General features: G+C 38.5%; 1 protein-coding gene across 1 annotated transcript in view; it reads right to left on the minus strand.

The window, feature by feature from the left end:
* mylka (myosin, light chain kinase a) overlaps positions 1-16863 on the minus strand; it is a 101727-nt gene that overhangs the window by 8572 nt on the left and 76292 nt on the right. Inside the window, exons 20-27 of the mRNA XM_033986436.2 lie at positions 11913-11960; positions 9286-9413; positions 8701-8857; positions 8149-8339; positions 4564-4675; positions 4039-4077; positions 1560-1650; positions 521-724 (exon numbers count right to left, since the gene is read on the minus strand). Coding sequence (XP_033842327.1) covers positions 521-724; positions 1560-1650; positions 4039-4077; positions 4564-4675; positions 8149-8339; positions 8701-8857; positions 9286-9413; positions 11913-11960 — 970 coding nt within the window. The remainder of the gene's footprint in view (positions 1-520; positions 725-1559; positions 1651-4038; positions 4078-4563; positions 4676-8148; positions 8340-8700; positions 8858-9285; positions 9414-11912; positions 11961-16863) is intronic.

Consider the following 16863-nt stretch of genomic DNA (forward strand, 5'->3'; position numbering starts at 1 on the left):
GAACTATCAGGTAGTTTTTTACCTTCTTAAAAATGTGAAAAACAGAACTATGTCTGTGTAGACAGTCAGTCGTCCAGGTCTGATCCATAGCAAACAACGAAGTTAAATCTGTCAACTGGACAAATCTTGTAGGAGTTTCACTCCTACAAGCTATGCTAACAACTAGCATGCTTACAGCACACCAGCATTACACACGATCTACTTCCTAAAAACGCTTACATGACATAAAACCAGGACTAAATTAGGACTCGAAATAGGACTAATCCAGAACTAAACCCGGACTAAAACAGTAGTGAGTGAGTAAGCACGATGTGGGACGTCCACACACTGCATTAGTTTGGGGTGAGCAGACTGCTCATGATGCTGATTCCCAAAACCCAGAAAAAAACAAGACTAAACCAGGACTAAACCAGGACTAAACCAGGACTAAACCAGGACTAAACCAGGACTAAACCAGGACTAAACCCAAACGAATCCAGAACTAAACCTGGATTTAAAACAGTAGTGAGATGCTACGTACAGCTCTAGCACCATGACGATGTCAGACTTGCCCTCGAAGGCGTCCACACACTGCACCAGTTTGGGGTGGTGCAGACTGTTCATGATGCTGATCTCTTGCCTCACGTTCTCCTTCTCCTTGGCTGAGTAGGCTTTGATGAACTTGCCCGCCCAGATCTTCTTTGTGGACTTCTCCACCAGCTTGAAGACCTGTCCAAACTTACCCCTGCAACACGCAACACAATGTGTGAAGTTAATATGGTTAACTGAGATTCAGAGGGAGGACCATGCCTCAACCTCCTTCTGCTCCTCTCCAGCAAACCACAGGTCACCTCAACCACTCACCATTTACAGAGAGACAAGTCCTGAATGGGCTAACCACCTGAGACAGAGCCTCCATCCTGAGTCTCTACCCAACCTCCACACACCTATTCATATCATCATATCACATATCATTAATAAATAATCCTCGCTAGTGAAATATTTCCAATAGTTTTTGAGGAACACCTGTTCTTTTTAATAATATATATATATATATATATATATATATACACACACATGTTTCGCAGTATGGCATTAAATTTAATTATAATGAATTTATTTGATTGCAAGTCTTTATAATGCTAATGAACACAACACTATGAGAAACAAACAAGAATTGTAACTTTAAGCGCGGTCACCACTCCACATATCTGAAGTGTAACTTGGCAACAGTTACAATCATGGAGATTTGGATCAAATTATCTAAATCTATACTAGTTATACTAAGCTTTATTTAGATAGATTTAAAGGTGTACTATGTAACTTTTCTGGTGGAGGGTCCTCCACCTGCTTGTTTCCATGGAGATCTTATTGCTTTGCTTGGTATGTTCCCATATCCCGATGGAGACAAGCAGATGACCATGCCAGGTCAAGTTACAAATCAGGTCTGTAGAGAGGAAACCCTGTCCTGTGATTTTGAGCAATTAAACCACCTGTAATTTAATAAACACATAATAGATGAGTTGGGTGTTACACAGTGCTTCTTTAACTCCATTAGTTTGGCTCATGCGTGTTCTTACGTTCCCAGCCTCTCCTCCACGTCGTAAAGGTCCTTCACTTTCATGTCTGCCCTGATGGTCACGTCTCTGTACTCTGGCTCCTTCTCTGCGTCTGAAACACCAGTGTCACTAATGACTCTACATGTAACATATAAAACATACTGCTGCTCCCTCTATTGAATGAAGATTTTAATATTCTATTCAATTTGTAAAAGAATCGTATGAAAGATTTTCATATGAAATTTCATAAACATGACCTGACGTTGTCCCCAGATATGAGGTAGAGATTTTCTAATCAAATATAGCTTTTACTGATAACAACTGTAATGTTGATTCACTCTCACTTACATTTATTTATGTTAGAATTTAGTGTTTTTGTTCTCAGATGATTATCAAATCAGAAAGCAGAATGAGCCTCACATCAGTCACATGGCCTGCCAGTTTCAATTCTGAAATTTGGTTTGTTTAAACCTAAAGAGACTCTCAGATCTGAAAAGTCACTACCTAAACCCCAGCACCTCCAGCTAATCATTAACCCTAGAGCACTATCGCCGGGTGATTTTCACCCGAGCAAATGTATTTACATGATTTTCAATATGTTGCATTTTTCTGAGTGTCATGAGTCCCTGGGTAGCTTCACCATTATTTTTGACATCTATGAAGGTGTGGGTGTTTCCCTACCCCAAAGCCCACTTTTTCCTACAGGCTTGCTTTCGGGTGATTTTCACCCGGCAATAGTGAAAGAGGGTAATGTACGTTTTGGGTGGATTTCACCCAGTGATAGTGTTAGTGTTTAAAATCAAGCGATCCTGCCACATGTCAAGGGTGACAACATTCAGGCTACTTCATCTGCCACACCTGATGAGGTCCCTGCAATGCATGATGAGGTCCCTGCCACACACTATGAGGGCCCTGCCACACACTATGAGGTCCCTGCCACACACTATGAGGTCCCTTCCACATCTGATGCGTTCCCTGCCACACCTGATGCTGGTCACAGGAGGAGAGGACGTTTCCATGAGAATGATGGTGAGGCCAATATTGTGAGACTTGAACACAGCTCTTACAAGAGTAGTTCTGGTTTCCAGTGGAGTTCTCGGCCTCAGACATTGGCAGCTACCAGGACAGCTGCACAAAATATTATGCCTGCTTTTGCACCAGGACCAACACCAGAAGCATCAAATGCTGATACCCCTGAGAAGTACTTCACATTATTTTTTGAGGACCAAATCAAGGTGTGCTGACTGCCCCGCAGGCTCGGACAGGAAGACACGGCACAGGTGCCATGTCTGCCGTCGACCGGTGTGTCCACGCCATTACTAACCTGCGTGTACTGACTGCATGTAAGGAAAAGGTAAGTAAGAATGTTCTTGGAATGTGTATGCTAGCCTTATTTAGTGCAGTGGTTATGAATATATATCACAAAGTGGTGATTTCAAAGTGAATTCTTATGGTGAAAACAATATTTTAATCAAGTGGTCATTTTTACACACTGAAAAAATACTAATTTTTGTTCCTCTCTCCTGTAGCTGTTTGCGTGCCAAGGAGTCTGTGCCTTCACCAGGGAAGTCTCACATGTCTCAGGGATGGGTGGACCAAAGACCAAGTTTCCTATATCTTTTTTTTTTTTTTTAGGAATTTTTTGTTCTCAAATTCCACATTTTTCAGTCATTTTCGAGCATGTTTGTAGGATCTTCCTATGTTTTTATTTTCCATTTTGTTACACATACCACAGTTGAAAATAAAAGAAAACCACTCTAATTTATCAAGTGTTGTCATATTTTGATCTATTTTTTATGACAAGTACTTTTTGTTGGGTATATTATATCGGGTAAAAATTACCCGGCAAAAGTGATGGTGTAACTTTTTATAGCGAAAGTGTTCTAGGGTTAATCAGTGCTAGTTCAGCCTCTGCAGCTCAGAGACTGAATTCTGGAGGTTCTGGGCTTTCACATAAGGCATGACCTGTTTATATACTGAGAATCAAAAAAACTTGCACGTGTCCTTTATCTGCTGGTTAAGGCATCAGCAACTGAATTCTGCCCTGTTTATGTTTTCAATATTGTTACTTGTTCAAATGAATATTACATTACAAAACTAATTTTAGTCACATTTTTTTTTTGACAACCTAATGATTTAGTTTGTTTCATTGGTTAGTCCAAAGTTTAAGTGACAAAGTATTGAACTAATTATGCTTGTATAGAAAAAAAGAGAGTTAAACAGCGCTAAAAACTTCAAGCACATTTGCTCAGTAGTTTTATGAAATATGACTATGATTTCTTTCATTATTGATATTTCTGCTGTTTATAAATGAATACAATGAAATCTATTACTACTACTACTACTACTACTACTACTACTACTACTACTACTACTACTACTACTACTACTACTACTACTACTACTACTACTATTATTATTATTATTATTATTGTTATTATTATTATCATCATTTACATTGTTAGAAAGACTGAAATTAAAAATGAGTAAAGCCCCATACCATCGTCCTCTTCTTCTGCCTCAGCCTCCTCCTGGTTCTCTGTCAGAAGAACCACACACACGTCAGTGCAGTTAAAGTGCCAGGTTTAGTCAGGGTTAGCTTAAACGGCTGCTTGTTAATTAGTGGACCAAGAGCAAAAAAAATTAATGCTTTCAGGCCTTTTCAGCTTTTCTTTCCCTCAACACTGCAAAACAATAGGCCCAGGAGAAATCGCTAAAATACTCAAACATGCATAGATGACATTTAAAACCCCTTCAGGCATGTTTTTGATGATGGAACAATGTTAAAACATTGTAGAACCTAAGTAAGTAACCAAGTAGAAAATCATTCTGATAAGTTTTGATTTATATGTTTATTGGTCTTTATTACTTGGCTAGTTTCATACTGTTTCTGACTGATTCAAATATTCTTATCCAAATTCAAAGTATGGTTGCCAGCTTGTCGTTACTCGAAAGGGGTGGGTCCAAAAACCACACCAGCTGAGGCCTATGAATCATCCTGAGTTGGTCTTGGCAGTGTTCTCACCATCTTCCACCAGCCCCACAGTCACAGCCTCTGACTCTGCACTGGGCTCTCCCACTCCATAGATGTTCTCCGCCCGCACCCGGAACTTGTACTGACGCTCAGGGAGAAGGTTCTGCAAACACATACAAATATCAAGGATGATGGTGTGAGAGATCAAATTATCTAGATGGAGACTTTTGATCACTGAGGCAGCGTTCTGTAGACCAAATACATTTTTACCCATGTGATCTATGTCTGATTTTTTCATGTCAATGTGAACAGCTCAATTCTGATTTTTTCATATCCCACCCAGGCCTCCTTTGTATGTGATCATATATCTGATATGTGTTGGGTATGGTTGCAATCTGAATGCTCATGTCTCATTCATTCTACCTACACATCATCGACATTTAGGCTTGTTTGAGATGACTGCACCTCGCCTGCATTGATGGCAGCAGTCGGGGAGTAGAAAAAGCAAGTTGGACTCCAGGAGCCCGAAATCAGCCAGGCTGCCTCAGATCACCTATTGTCCCATCTCACAAGCTTTCTGATGCCTACATACCCGTGATCTACACAGATCAGATCAGTGCAGTTTTTGCTCATCACAAACAACATTGACATCATGTGTAAGCAAGCACCTGTAGCCAGCCAGTACGGCCCAACTTCTACACACCTGCTTAGGGGAATGGATCAGTGGAAAGAGTTGGGGAATGGCAATCAGGTAAAGAGAAAAAAAGTTGGATTCAATGAAATGGCTCACATTAGTGTCCCAGCACTTTTGGCTCTGACTCCTCACCCACAAGAAGAAGAGAAGAGACAGATTGCCATAACCAAAATCCTTCCTCCTTCATAAAATAATCTGGTTAAGGAATTGTTGGCTCCGGTTGCCCAAATAACTTGAAGTAGACTCGGGGCCACGTTTACTTCTGCAAACACAGGGTTGTGTATTACGTTGTGTTTTGTTGTGCACATGTGGGCCTCTATTCCATTCAGTATTCCATTCACATTAGGGATAAATAGCAGTCACGTTTGCATTTTTGTTGTAATGTGAATGACTACATAAATAAACACAAAAACAATACAAACAAAAAATCTGAATTGGGCCACATACCCTGCAGTGTGAACGCAGCAGTAAGGCTGTACTCAAATTATTGCAGAGGATTCATAAATTGTGTTTGTCGGGTATTAAGGGCATTGTGAACATGAAATTACAATGTATTTGCTTGTTCATTCTGAACATGCAATAAATGTTATTTCAAGACAAAACATAATCAAAAGACAATAACATAATCTCATGTAGATGATGTTTTTACATATCACACCAAAAGAAAACTGACCAGTATTGATAATTCATAATCTTGATGATATGCAAGTAAGTATGGTACATACATATTTAGTCCCACCCAAATGTACCTTGTATCAGGATAAGTATTGTATTGTGAGATACTTTGCAATACCCAGTCCTAACTAACTGCCAGATTAATGTTATTTCAAAAAACACAATTCTGGCAGTGCTTTCCTTTTGGGAAGTTTTTCCATCTTAATTCGATTTTGAAGATATATGCATTTCATTAAAAATATTTTGATATTTTCCTAGATAAGAAAAATAGATAGATAGATAGACAGATAGATAAATACTTTATTAATTCCCAGACCAGGGAAATTCATTGACAGGAGCTGCTCGGACTTGCTGCCACCACGTCGGTGCACGTTAACCTACTGCCTACAAATAACATTGGACAACAGCATTTTCCATCTTGGATGCAGCAGTGAACTGGAGATTTGACAGCTACGCTCACTCTGACACTCACTGACACAAAGGCAAAGCCAGTGTGGGGCTTGATTCAAACCTGGGACCCACTCATTCTTTGGCAAATGCTGAGCTACTGACCACAGTACTCAAATTAAACTGTATCTCATGTGTTGTGCACACTCAGCCTAGGCTTCAATTACCTCTAAGGTTAATCTAGTAAAGTTACTGAAAGAACGCTGTATATTATGCATCTTTAAAAGTAAAACTGACCTGTCTCCATTTAAGAGTCTCTATACTGTAGAACATTCCAAAACAAAAAACACCTCCATAAAGAAGTAGGTGGCAGACCTTCCAATAAAAAGTTGCATTGTGCAGTTTTAAACAAGGAGGACAATATTCTTTTCCTCTCTTAGGCCTGTCACAATAACACATTTTGAAGTGAGATATATTGCTGAAGTACATGTAGACGATAAACTTTATTATTGAAACTAATTTATGTCACTGACACAATAACCAAAGAGCAGATTTAAACCACAAAAACTATTCTAAATCTATGCTCTTGTTTAAAAACCATCAGCTGCAATACATCAACAGCAGAATGAAACACTTTAGTTATTAAATTAATTATTCATTTAATGAATGCATTTGGAAAACAATTTGTACAATGAGCCTTGCATATTCATGCTTTGCTACATGTTACAGGCCAAATCTCTAATGTAATATATACATATATATATCCTGGCCCAGCCCTGGTTAAATTTTAGAACCCATTGTGGCCCATGTGTCAAAAAGTTTGCCCACCCCTGGGTTAAGGTCTGGACTCTGTGGTGGACAATCCATGTGTGAAAATGATGTCTCATGCTCCCTGAACCACTCTGTCAGAATTTGAGCCCGATGAATCCTGGCATTGTCATCTTGGAATTTGCCCGTGTCATCAGGGAAGAAAAAATCCATTAATGGAATAACCTGGTCATTCAGTATATTCAGATGTCAGCTGACCTCATTCTTTGAGCACAGACTGTTGCTGAACCTAGACCTGACCAACTGGAGGAGGCTCGGACCCATTTGCTTAGTTAAATCCAGGTGCCGACTTTATTTTTGGCCAGGCAGTGTACATTGAACAATGAGTCAATATAGTAATGATCGTTACCAACCTCTTTTTACTGTCTGTTACTGTTAACCAATCATAGCCAATTACCTCTCCAGCCATTCTTAAAAATACTAAATAGAAAAGACTTATTTAAGTAAAAAGAATTGTTTAAGTTACTCTCTGCCGAAGCAAAACTGTCAGCCTCTTTATCTCCTCCTCTCCCCCGTCGCCCATGGTGATGGTGGGCACATTTTTTAAAAATTAGTTTTTCCTTTATTTCCATGATTAGTTACATTGTAGCTTATCACTGAAAGCATCAATACTATTAATCAACACAATTGGAATGTAGCAAGCAAAAAATAAACTACAAATAATTCAAAACTTGCTTAAGATTTCATATTGTTAAAAATAGCCACCCTTTGCTTGGATTTTTTACATTGTTTGACCTTGAAGTGAAGTGAAAACCATTTCAGGAGATTTCATCAAGAAGCCCACTGAGAGGAGGCAAAGGGTTTGCTGCACTGTCAACAAAGCAAAGGGTGGATACTTTGAGGAGTTGAATGTAAAATAAAAAAAATAAAAAAAAAATATATATATATATATATATAGTTCAGTTCTACCTTTTTTCTTTGCTACATAATTCCATATATCTTGTCATATATTCGATGTAGTCCATATGTATATAAAATATAGAAAGTAGTAGACATAAAGAAATCAAACACTGAAAAAAAGTGTATAAATATAAGCAAACAGTGATGCGGACCTGTACATTGTAGGAGGTGCTGTTGCAGGAGACCAGGTGTTTCCACTCCTTCCCTATAGAGTCCCAGATCTCCAGGTTGTAGGATTGCACAGCGCTGCCCCCATCGTAGGTCGGGCCATACCAGGACAGGGTCAGGCTGGCGCGCCTGATGTCGGAGGCGGCTGGGACCTTTGCTGGAGGGTCGGGCTTATCTGGAGAGAACAGGGAAGAAAGAATTGACACTTTGCAGCTGATGTCATCAACATTCCCCTGGTGGTGATATGCTAACTATAAGCACTGCTCTGTCTGAGGCATGTTATACTAAAATCAAAGCTTTATTTTAACACAATCTGACCAGAAAGAGCTGGTTTGGTTGGAACTACAATAGCTGAGCTGATTTGTGCTGTCTCTAACACATAAAATTAATCTGCTTGTCTGTTAATGGCCAATGACTAATTCTCTGTTTATGTTTGTTAAATCAGATATTCTGCTGTTGTGGGCTCTACAAAAATTAATGTAATTGAATGTTTTACAGAAAATAATGTTTGAAACAAAAGATAGGTGTTTCCATACCGACGATGGTGAGGTTGAGCGCGGCCTGCCTGAGGCCATAGCTGTTCCTCAGCTCCACAGTGTAACATCCACAGTGCTCCTGCTGGCCGCTGGAGATCGTCAGTCTACTGCTGCTGTCTGTGCTCTCAATGGAAATGTCTGATGCCCCCTCCTGAATCTAAAATCAGATAATTTTTTTTTACATAATTAAGTGAATTTGAAAGATTGATTTGCAAACCTTTTGGTGTGATAGTAACATTCTGTTCTATTTTAATGAGAGACTTCAACTGAACATAATATGTGTTAATTGGCTTGCAACGTGTGCGTGCCCACATGTTTATAAAGTGGGACTAAAACCCTCAACTTCAGCCACAGCTACAGTCTAAATGAGCTATTTAACTGGGCAGTGCCTGGAGGACTAAAGAGAGTGCGAGAGAGGAGCAGCAGGATCTGGAGGTCTTAAGGAGTGTAATGGGGGAGGAAGGGTGGGGCCACAAAGACTAAAGGTGAGAGTGAGGAGGGGCATGGCCTTGAGGTGCAGGGTTTGGAGAGTTTGTGCAGTGTCATACTGTAAACAGACACATGGCTGAATAATACATGTCTTACTGGTTTCCTGAACTTGAGCCAGGTGCAGTTGATGGGTGGAGCTCCGGAGAACTTGCAGAGGATCTCCACCTTCTCTCCAGCCAGGATCTTCATGTCTTCTGGGAACTGAAGGATCTGAGGAGGCAGTGCTGGGGAGATATACAGAAGGAAACTGGTATGTGAAAGGCTCATAGTAATAGTACATGCTTTAAGTATGCTTGAAAAGGATTCAAAACAGCTGAAATGCTTTAATACATTTCATACGTTAATTTCAGTAATTAAAAACAGACACCCCACTATTTTTCTCAAATATAACATTGTCGCGAATGAACAAACAAAGTGCTTTACACTATGTAATGCAATACCTTGGAGTGTACCTAGGGGGCACACCGGTAGAAGAAGGTAGAACTACAAGGGCCAGTGCTGCAGAATAAACCCTGCAGTTGTATGATGCACAAAACAAATGATATTTCCCTTGTATTTCCTTCTCAGATTTGTTAAATGTTGTGTCACATCCAAACAGTACTGGTGTTGAGATAAAACCTTTAATAATATGAAGACTGGTTGAAGTAAAGTTAGGTGTAAAACGCATTTTGAACCAGTAGCTAGTATAGGCTAGGCTAGCGCGGAGTTTTATGGTAACAGCCGCGGTGAGATAGTGCTGGTGTATTCCAGTTAATTATTAGACACTGTGAACTATTCACATATGTCTTTATTTAGTACATGCTGTGAAGTTTTAGTGCTGAATGTAACAGTTACATTTGCACATGTTCAAGTGTAATTACTGCTATCACATTTGAACATTTGAAACAAATCAACCGACTTTATATCATATTTTAGCGGCAAAACCTTTCTCAAATTCTCCATTGAAATAAATGGGATTCCTTAACCGGAAGTGCCACCGCACAGAAAGTGCGGTTTAGAGCATTTAGAGGCAAAAGTGGCAGGGGTGGAATAAGGTCAATAGTTACTACAGAGACAATAGCACATTTTTGTTTAGGTTATAAATTAATGTAAAACTGGGAATATTTGATGAATAACATCTTTAAGTAAAATATGCAATAAAAACATTGTTGAAGAGGTTTATAAAACAATATGATAATGTTTGTTAAAAGCAGAATAAACCCTGCAGTTGTATAATGCACAAGACAAATCAACTGTCCCTTGTATTTCTTTCTCAGAGTTTACGTTCTCATCCCTCTCAAGAGTGAGAGCAGCAATACATGCATTTAACCAGGACTTCTCTTTCGACACTGTCCCATTACATATATGTACAATTAAGAATGGGCAAGATAGGTCAAATTAAATATCTTAGTAGTTTTGTTGTTTTTTTAACTTTATGTCAGTGATGATAATGCATCAGGAATGTGTTAAAATGTGCTTGTACATGTTTTGGTTGAAGTATCGCACAAAATGTGAATGGGCCATCAAATGAACAAGAAAATGTAGAAATATCACTTCAAAAAGCACATCGTCAAGGACTTATATACTACAATAGAATGAATGGGTGGTAGTTCATAAGATTTGTGCACTATTTTAACCTGTAAAATAATGTTTTATCTGTAAGCAAAGGTCTCTATACATATTATCAGATCCTAGGGTACTTGCAGTTAACTAGCTAGCCAGATTCTCATTGTGCTTTATATAGAAATCAACAGTGTTGGGCATCTTACTTGTGATTTTACTTTAATCTTACTGTAATTAGTTATAGTTACAAGTTACCTTGCTCATAGTTACAAGTTACCTTGCTCATCTCAAACAAGCCTTTTATCTCACCCCTAGCCTCCTCTTTCACCAAAGAAACACAACAGCGTTGCAGCTCCCTTGGCTGAGAGACTGCTCTGATGAAGAGCAGAGTGAACTGAATTAATAATAACGCGCCACATTTTACTGTCAGTAATGGTAACGGCGTTGGGACACTGGGAAAAGTCATTAGTAACGCCGTTATATTTTAACTCCGTTCTTCCCAACACTGGAAATCAATCATAGCAGTACTACACTGAAATTCTGCTTGGAATAAAATAAGAAAGTTAGGGTTAACATGAAGTAGCATTCACATGATAAATCCTGATAAACACAATTAAAGCCCCACCATGTTACTTTTTAGCCAAAAAATGACTAAAATAAAAGCATGTTTTTTTTATGGTTTTAGTGCACTGAAAACATGCGTCCTTACTCTGAGAGAGCTTGCATCTCCACAAACCCTTACTTGGCCTGCATGAGGAGGCCCTCCTGCTTGTTTCCATGGAAATGTTCCTTTGCCTATAATATTCAACGGTATCGCTAAAACTTATTTATGATATGGTTTTAACTTTCTGTTTCCAAGGCATCATGTACAATAGCATTTTCAGTTCATAGAGATTGCAGATTTCTTTAGAAAGAGGGATCATTTCAGAGTCTCTCTTCTACATATTTGAAGAGTTAATTTGCAAATGATGTAAATTACATTTTTAGAAGTCATTTGAGGCTTGCAATTCACTCTAATCAAAATATTATTCCATTCCTCATTGATGGAATCCACAATAAATTATTAATATCTGTACAAATATGTAAGAAAAAGACTTTTAAAAATTGTGATATGTGTTTTTTCATGTTTTTCTAAGAGTGACATGAGTGGAAGGCCTTGCACATGTATCATTCACTTTTACCTTGTTTTGGAGGTGTTTTTGGAGTTGGCTTCTTTATCCTGGCTTCACCTGTAAAAAACATAAATCAGTCAGATTAAACTGTAGGTCACAAAGAGGACATGGTTCACGTGTTTTTACAGTGCATACAGCAGCATACAGGGGGGAGAGGAGAGGAAGAATGCAGGAGAGACTGTCCTATGCCCTTATATGGTCGGCCCAAAAATAGCCCCGTGTTCAGATGGCTGCAGGGGAAGAATCTCACTCTGAAATATGAAATGTACACGCTTTAAATAAACCTCTTTAAATAAAATGTGGTCTTCTCTTGGCACCGCCCCTCAGTGGAAACATAAACACAGATTTCCAACACAAGATATACTTTCAGGGAAATTCTAGCAAAGCTGAATGCACCATCTATGCTCCAACATACAGTACAATACAATTTTAAGATATTAAATAAAATACATTCTATGCTTTTTAGGAAGAATAATTAATCCACGCTGTTAACTAAATAACACAAACAAGTTTTGTTTTTTGTTTTTTTACATGTTTCAGTAAGGAAGATCGACAGTGACAATTCATTAGGACATTGTGACCAGAAAAGCAACAAAGCAAAGAAACATTACAAATACAATCACAAACCTGGAACTAGACCAGGACTAGAATAGAACCAAAAAAATCTAAATCAGAACAGAACTGGGTCAAACTAGGATAAGTGTGCATCTACCCTTAGTTACATAAGTTACATATTATATATAACAACGTGCTCTAACTTGAGAACCCTGTGGCTCACGCTCCATATATTGTTATCCTGCATAAGGACAATGTAAACCATCATGGGAGGACAAGCCACTGCTTGGGATGTACTACCGCCGGAACATAACTGAAGTGGCTGATATCAAGAAATCCTACCAATGGCTTGAGAAAGCTGGACTGAAGGACAGCACAGAGGCACTCATCCTGGCTGCACAGGAGCAGGCCTTGAGCACCAGAGCAATAGAGGCCCAGATCTACCACACCAGACAAGACCCAAGGTGTGGGCTGTGCAAAGAGGCCCCTGAGACAGTCCAGCACATAACTGCAGGGTATAAGATGCAGCAGGGAAAGCATACATGGAGCGGCATAACCAAGTGGCAGGCATAGTGTACAGAAACATCTGTGCAGTACGGACTGGAAACTCCAAGATCAAGGTGGAAACACCTTCAAAGGTAGAGGAGAATGATCAAGCCAAGATCCTATGGGACTTCCAGATACAGACTGACAGAATGGTGATGGACCAACTGGACATTGTGGTGGTGGATAAACAACTGAGCAAAGCCGTTGTGGTGGACATCACAGTACAAAGTGATTGGAACATCAGGAAAAAGGAACATGAGAAACTAGAGAAATACCAGGGGCTCAAAGAAGAGCTGGAGAAGGCCTGGAAGGTGACGGTATCAGTGGTGCCTGTGGTCATTGGAGCACTCGGGGCAGTGACCCCCCAAACTGGAGAACAGCAGATCCCGGGAAAAACATCAGACATCTCAGTCCAGAAAAGTGCAGTACTAGGAACAGCAAAGATACTGCGCAGAACCCTCAAGCTCTCAGGCCTCTGGTAGAGATCTCTACCATATATATATATATATATATATATATATATATGGTAGAGATCTCTACCATATATATATATATATATATATATATATATATATATATATATACACACACACACACACACACACACCCACACACACACACACACACACACACACACCCACACATATATATATATACACATATACATATGTATATAAAACTCTGACCACAACACATGACTATTAATTCATGATTAATTGGAATCAATTGTAACTGTATTTTGTTAATTGTTATAGTTATCTGGACTATAAAATACATGCCAAAAGACCTGTTATAATGAAGACAGCAGCATTCAAAATGAATAAACAATTCAATAATAGTCTTTCTGTTTTCATAAATATTATATATCTGAAAGCCTTCATTCACCATATTTCAGTTTTTTGGTTAAAATGTGTTTTAAAACATCTCAATGTACAATAGAAGCAATTGTTTGACTAGTCGACTACTAAAATAATCGTAATCTCCAGCCATAGACTCTATACATTAATACATGCTGAAGCTACAATGTGCCCCCCATAGACATTACTCCTATACAGTTATACAGCAGTGGCGGGGTGAGTATATTAATAGCAGGACATGGGGGGACATGCTGTTGCTGTGTTGACAGATCGATACTAGTCTCAGTCCCATCATGTCATCACACTCACACATACTTAGTGCTGTGATAAATAGACTGCTGATAAGCCTCTATACCGTCAATGGGGTCACACCAAGAGCTTAAAAAAGGATAAACTTTGATACAGACCTTGGCAGGTAGAGATATACATGAAGCAATAAAGGAAAAGCTTGCATTAACTGTTTTATGAATTACCTACAGATGAAAATGAACTTGTAACCATCTCTGGAATATTATGTAATGTCCCGGTCAAATAAATAAATAAACAAATATACAAAATAAGATAAACAATGCATTATTCTTATTTATTATAGTCACAATACAAAAAAATATATTGTACGGGAAAGGCTCAAAACTTGGCACAGATTTCAATACCACAAGGATCCTAAAAAAAACACTCTTGAATGTAATTTTCAACTGTAACTTGTCTGATCTAGGGCCTTTCCCCTGCTTATAACCAGGGAGCATTGTTTTTCCTGAAATGTTTCACAATACAGAATTAATCTTTCATATCTTAACAGGTCAAATTCCAGGTCAGAGCTGGGAAGAAGTGAGCCCACTCACAGCACCAATGCATTTGTGAGCATATGAAACCCCTGTAACTGAATTAATGCAAGAGAGAGACATTTAATGCCATATTGAGGAACATTTTGGATAAAGCAATAATAGCTTCATGGAGACAAGCAGATTCTTCCTTGCTACAGTGAAATAGTGCACATTTCACTCAGCAACCTGTGGTATTACACTAGTCCTGACAGAGAGCACGATTTATGTAGCAGCTTTCTTATATTAAACTGGAACTGTCAAGACAACCATTCACTCTCACATTTATTTACAATGGAGAGTGGAAGAATATGCAAAGGAATACCGTAGAATATGTAACTTTTGTGGTTGGGGTTAGAGTTATGTTGTTGTTACTACTTTGTCCAGAATGTTCCACAGTATGGCATTAAACATAAATACATGTTTTACATTTATTCAATTACAGATGGTTTTATAGCTCAAAAATACCTTAAAAACATGCACTCTTGCTGTGAGTAGGCTTGCCTCTACACAAACGTGATCTGTGTCTTTGCCAAGTAGCGTTACCTGCTTGTCTCCATGGCATTATACTTGTATATCTTCATGTAAACAACCAGGTAAAGCCACCAGGCTACAGTTCAGATGTATGGAAGGGCAGAATGTATGTTTTCCCAAGATATTTTTCAGAAAATGAAATGCCCGTACTAAAAAAAATCGCTAGTTAGACATCTTAAATGGCATACTGTGGAACATTTCCCGCAAATGCACCCTTCAGCAGAAAAGTTTACCAAACCCAAAGTGATGAGTATGAGTGTGAGGCAACACGTCCTGCTATCCTCTGACCACAGTCAATCTCTCACTACTAGAGGAGAGTATAATGCACTTTTAACATAAAAAGTTCAGACTAAAGACTAATGTAATTGTAACATTTGAGAAAAAAAATTAACTACAGTGCCCAGTGAACAAAAATATGACCAGTAACACATTTTAAACAATAGTGGTGAGAGGAGATGTATCTACACAACCAGTCAAAAGTTTGGACACACTTTGCATGTTTCATGATTGTTTAAATTGTAGATTTTCACTGAAGCCATCAAAACTATGAATGGACACATATGGAAGGTATTGAACAAAAAATAAACTAAACTTTTTTGCTTTCATCACTGCTTTGCACAGTCGTGGCCCTCCATCTTGACAAAAGCACCTCTGTCATCATGAAGCTCACTGAGAGAAGACCAAGGGTCTATAGCACTGTCAACAAAGCAAAAGGCCACTTTGAGGAATATAAAATATTTAAAAAACGATTTAGTTGACTTATTTAACTTTATTCTTTCTCCTGCATAATCACCTATATCTTGTATCATATATTTAATGTCTGTGTATCAAAAAGGTAGAAACTAGTAAACAACAGAAAAAAAAAACATTGAATGAGAAGGTTGAACAAACTTTTGACTAGCAGTGTAGGTGAAGAAGAGCACTGGACTGTTTGTGGACATTCTCCAGGAAGTATTTTACAGCAGAATCCTGAACATAGCTCCGAGCTCTGGTTTAGATGAGACAGATCAGCCTTTTCCACCAGTTCCAGAAAAACCCAATAAACAGAGCACCAAGAAATGTGGGAGGGCATTTATGATATTTTGAGGACAAAAGCTTATGCACACTCACATCATCATGTTTATTATTCAATCAACAGATATGGGTTAAAATAAGTTAGTTTTTGTTTCAGATTAGACAAGTAGTGACTATGGTTAAGATTGGGATCAGTCTGCAAGAAATTAATAACACTGCATTAAACATTTACCTCAACAACAACTATTAACTTAGTTACGTCAGTGAAAGTGAAAAAGTGAATTTATTATTTCATTCGACCATAAGTCACATCCTTTTGTTCTGCATCAAAATTTCCCAAATTCTTGAAGCATGCACATTTGAACAAAAGGGTAAAGGTCATGAAGTTTATAGCAGTGTCACAATCAGAAAAGGCTGAATGCCATCTTAAGTGCACATATCGAGCATTCTTTTGGTATTCATTGCCTTTAACATGTCTTTTTTTTTGCCTTTTAAAAAAAAGTTTAGAATGTCTAAGCCCTAAATCCTTTGATTTGCACTAGAGCTCCCTCTGCTGACAATAATATGAACAATGGAATAAAAGCCATTTAGCTGCCATTTAAGCTAGAGGATATGCATACAAATATATCCATG

This window comes from Periophthalmus magnuspinnatus, chromosome 21 (genome assembly GCF_009829125.3).
Source record: "Periophthalmus magnuspinnatus isolate fPerMag1 chromosome 21, fPerMag1.2.pri, whole genome shotgun sequence".
Lineage (NCBI taxonomy): Eukaryota > Metazoa > Chordata > Actinopteri > Gobiiformes > Gobiidae > Periophthalmus > Periophthalmus magnuspinnatus.